Source organism: Mustela lutreola, chromosome 8 (assembly GCF_030435805.1).
Source record: "Mustela lutreola isolate mMusLut2 chromosome 8, mMusLut2.pri, whole genome shotgun sequence".
Classification (NCBI taxonomy): domain Eukaryota; kingdom Metazoa; phylum Chordata; class Mammalia; order Carnivora; family Mustelidae; genus Mustela; species Mustela lutreola.
In genome coordinates this window covers 58,317,970-58,321,309 of record NC_081297.1, presented here as the reverse complement: position 1 = coordinate 58,321,309, position 3,340 = coordinate 58,317,970, and the positions used below count along the sequence as shown (strand labels likewise).

General features: G+C 35.6%; 1 protein-coding gene across 1 annotated transcript; it reads right to left on the bottom strand.

Annotated features, from left to right (window-relative positions):
* Positions 1 to 1,389: 1,389 nt before the first annotated feature.
* LOC131837844 (olfactory receptor 6C2-like) lies at positions 1,390 to 2,325 on the bottom strand. The gene has a single exon (XM_059183509.1). The coding sequence runs from the start codon at positions 2,323 to 2,325 to the stop codon at positions 1,390 to 1,392; it is 936 nt and encodes a 311-aa protein (XP_059039492.1).
* Between the last annotated feature and the right edge of the window lie 1,015 nt (positions 2,326 to 3,340).

Sequence of the window (3,340 nt, the reverse complement as noted above, 5' to 3'; positions counted from 1 at the left end):
GGGAGGTTGGGGTACCAAGTGGTGGGTATTATAGAGGGCACAGATTGCATGGAGCACTGGGTGTGGTGAAAAAATAATGAATACTGTTATGCTGAAAATAAATAAAAAATAAATTTAAAAACACCATTATGTATTTTGTATAGTTTGTGAATCTTTTACTTTTAAAATTTCAGCATTTTATATGAGTGTGTGTATGTGTGTGTGTGTGTATTTACAAATAAACTCTAGGATCCTAGATATCAAATTCTACTTCCACTTAAGACACATTTATTTAGAATGTATTTATTTTTATTTTCTTTACTTTTCAATTATATCATATTAGTTTTTGGCCGTGGTGCTTTTTCTTCTTTTTCAAGTTTTTATTTAAATTTCAGTTAGTTAACATACAGTGTGAAAATAGATTCAGGTGTAGAATTTAGTGATTCATCACTTACGTATAACACCCAGTGCTTATCACAAATGTCCTCCTTAATACCCATCACCCATTTAACCCCTTCTCCCACCCACCACCCCCAAGTGCTGCTTCAAAAAAAAATTAATAAGGGCGCCTGGGTGGCTCAGTTGGTTAAGCAACTGCCTTCGGCTCGGGTCATGGTCCCAGAGTCCCGGGATCGAGTGCCGCATCAGGCTCCCAGCTCCATGGGGAGTCTGCTTCTCCCTCTGACTTTCTCGCCTCTCATGCTCTCTCTCACTGTCCCTCTCTGAAATAAATAAATAAAATTTTTTTAAAAAATTTAATAATACTGAGATAAATACAATCAGGGATATTGCTAATTAAAAACTTCAACTAGAGCAGTGCCTTGGTGGGTCAGTTGTTTAAGCCTCTGACTCTTGATCTCAGTTCAGGTCTTGATCTCAAGGTCATGAGTTCAAACCCTGTGATGGGTTCCATACTGTGCATCTGTGCATGACTACTTAAATTTTTTTTTTTTTTTGCTTAGAACTTGACCCACCAACATTAGGCACTCAATAAGTTTTATTAGTCAATTAAAAGTCAGCAACACTTAGATTAGATGATTAGAAGAGCACTTTAAATCAATTAATTTTTACAAGTCCAGCTAAATATAAGATAAACTATTTATTTCCTTGTTTGGTTCTCATTTGTTTTATTTTTCTGCATTGCAATTTTGTTTGTGAGATTAGAAGTAAAATCAGGTTTACATCAATTAGAAAATTATTATCATGTCCTCTGATTAGGATCTTGGGTTTGTTTGCAGGGTGGGGAGTTAAAGGAGAGAACTCAGGTGGTGAAAGGTGTTAATTCTGGAAGAAATAAATGTTTGAGAAAGTTAACCTAAATAGAGATCATATTAAAAAGAGACAAAGAGATTAAGAGCCTGATGGTTTATGCTTAGCTTGTTATTTTTATTTACGAACTTGAGCATTCTTTTACTTTTTTGAGACTAATGCAATTTTTCTGAAGGACTCACTGAAGGCTTGTCTCACTTGTTTGTTTCTTAGAGTGTAAATGAATGGGTTCAACATGGGAGCTATGGATGACATTAGCACTGCCACACCCTTATTAATAGTCACCGATTCCTTTGCTGAAGGTTTGACATAGATGAAGATACAGCTTCCATAGGTGATGGAAACAACAATCATGTGAGAGGAACAAGTAGAAAAAGCTCTTTTCCTTTGTTGGGAAGAGGGGAATTGTAGAATGGTCTTGATGATGTGAATGTAAGACAGAAGAACACACAGAAGGGTCAGAATGAAGGTCAGCACAGCACAGACAATAACCAACAGCTCTAAGAGCCATGTGTCTGAGCATGAAATCTTCAAGATTGGAGATGCATCACAGAAAAAATAATCAATGACATTTGAATCACAGAATTTCAAATTTAGGAACAGAGTAAGTGGTGGGAATATGATCAACAAGCCAGTCATCCAACAGCCGAGGACAAGCCTCTTGCAGACTCTGTTGTTCATGATGGTCACATAATGCAGGGGTTTGCAGATGGCTACATAGCGGTCATAGGACATTGTAGCCAGGAGGAAAAATTCTGTTACTCCAAAGATGTCGATGAAAAACACTTGAATAACACAAATATTATATGTAATTGACCTGTCACCTGTTGCTATGTTGCACAAGTATCTAGGGATACATGCAGATGTAAATGAAATTTCTAATAAAGCAAAATTCTGTAGGAAAAAGTACATTGGTGTTTTAAGGTGAGAGTCAACTAAAGTGAGGGATATGATGGTCAGATTCCCAGTTATACTCAATATGTAAGTGAGAAGTAGAAATATAAAAATTGGAATCTGAAGTTGAGGATCCTCTGTCAGTCCCAATAAGATGAAGGTTGTTACTGTGTGGTTTTTCATCACTGACTACTAAATTTTATTCAGTTTGATGTAAAATTTAGAGTTATTTTATTTGAATAGAGTGTGTCAAAGCTAGATGGCAATAAACAGTGACTACAAGAGATAGCATACAAAGGAACATGTGGTTTCTTTTATAAATTAATAAATGATATTGCCAATACTCTGGCTACTCAATTTTTTAATTTTATTTTATTCTTTTGGCAGTTTTGTAATAGATTTTTTAAACATATTTTTAAAAATTGTTCTACTATCTCATTTTCTTTTCCCTCACAATTTTAATCTATACCCAAGAAAGGATTTTCTCATGTGATTAGATTGTGATTCAACAAAATTGTGATTTCTTCTTATATCTAACATTTCTTCTTTATTTCAAAGATGAATATCTCCATTTAGTTTGTTTTATGACTTTTCTTGAAGATTTGGTCATGATAAAATGTAAACCTATAACAGCTGATCTGGGCTCCATCAGGGCTGCTGATCCATCTGTGACTTGTATTTTGCATCGTGGCACGATGACGAAGCATGTGCTTATGTCTTGTTTCATGTTTCAACTTCTAAATTGTTGGATCACTCCTCTGACTCTCTTCTTAAGTTTCTCTGGCAGTATGTAATTTACACTCAGTGTCCACCGGATACACGATACAGAGAGTATTTTAATGCACAATTTGTCTGCTTCATATGAAGAAATGTTGGGACCAAAGATACACAGCTGGAAAAAACCTCACATATTTTGGTCTGTTTAAGTATGGAAAACATTGTAATACCTCATTATCACTAAGTTCAGAATCAAATTAAAAATATTGAATATACTCCCTACACACCTGTCTATACTCTCTTTCTCACTCTAAGCTGTAGTGGCAGCATCATGCTGATTAAGAGCACACCTATTGTGAGACCTCCATCATGCAATACCTGGCTTTCCTGCCCACATCTCTATGACTTCAGGCAAGTTTCCCAACCTCTCAGGCCTTCAGGGTGTTTTAATCACTAAAATGGAGATAATAAGAGTATCTAC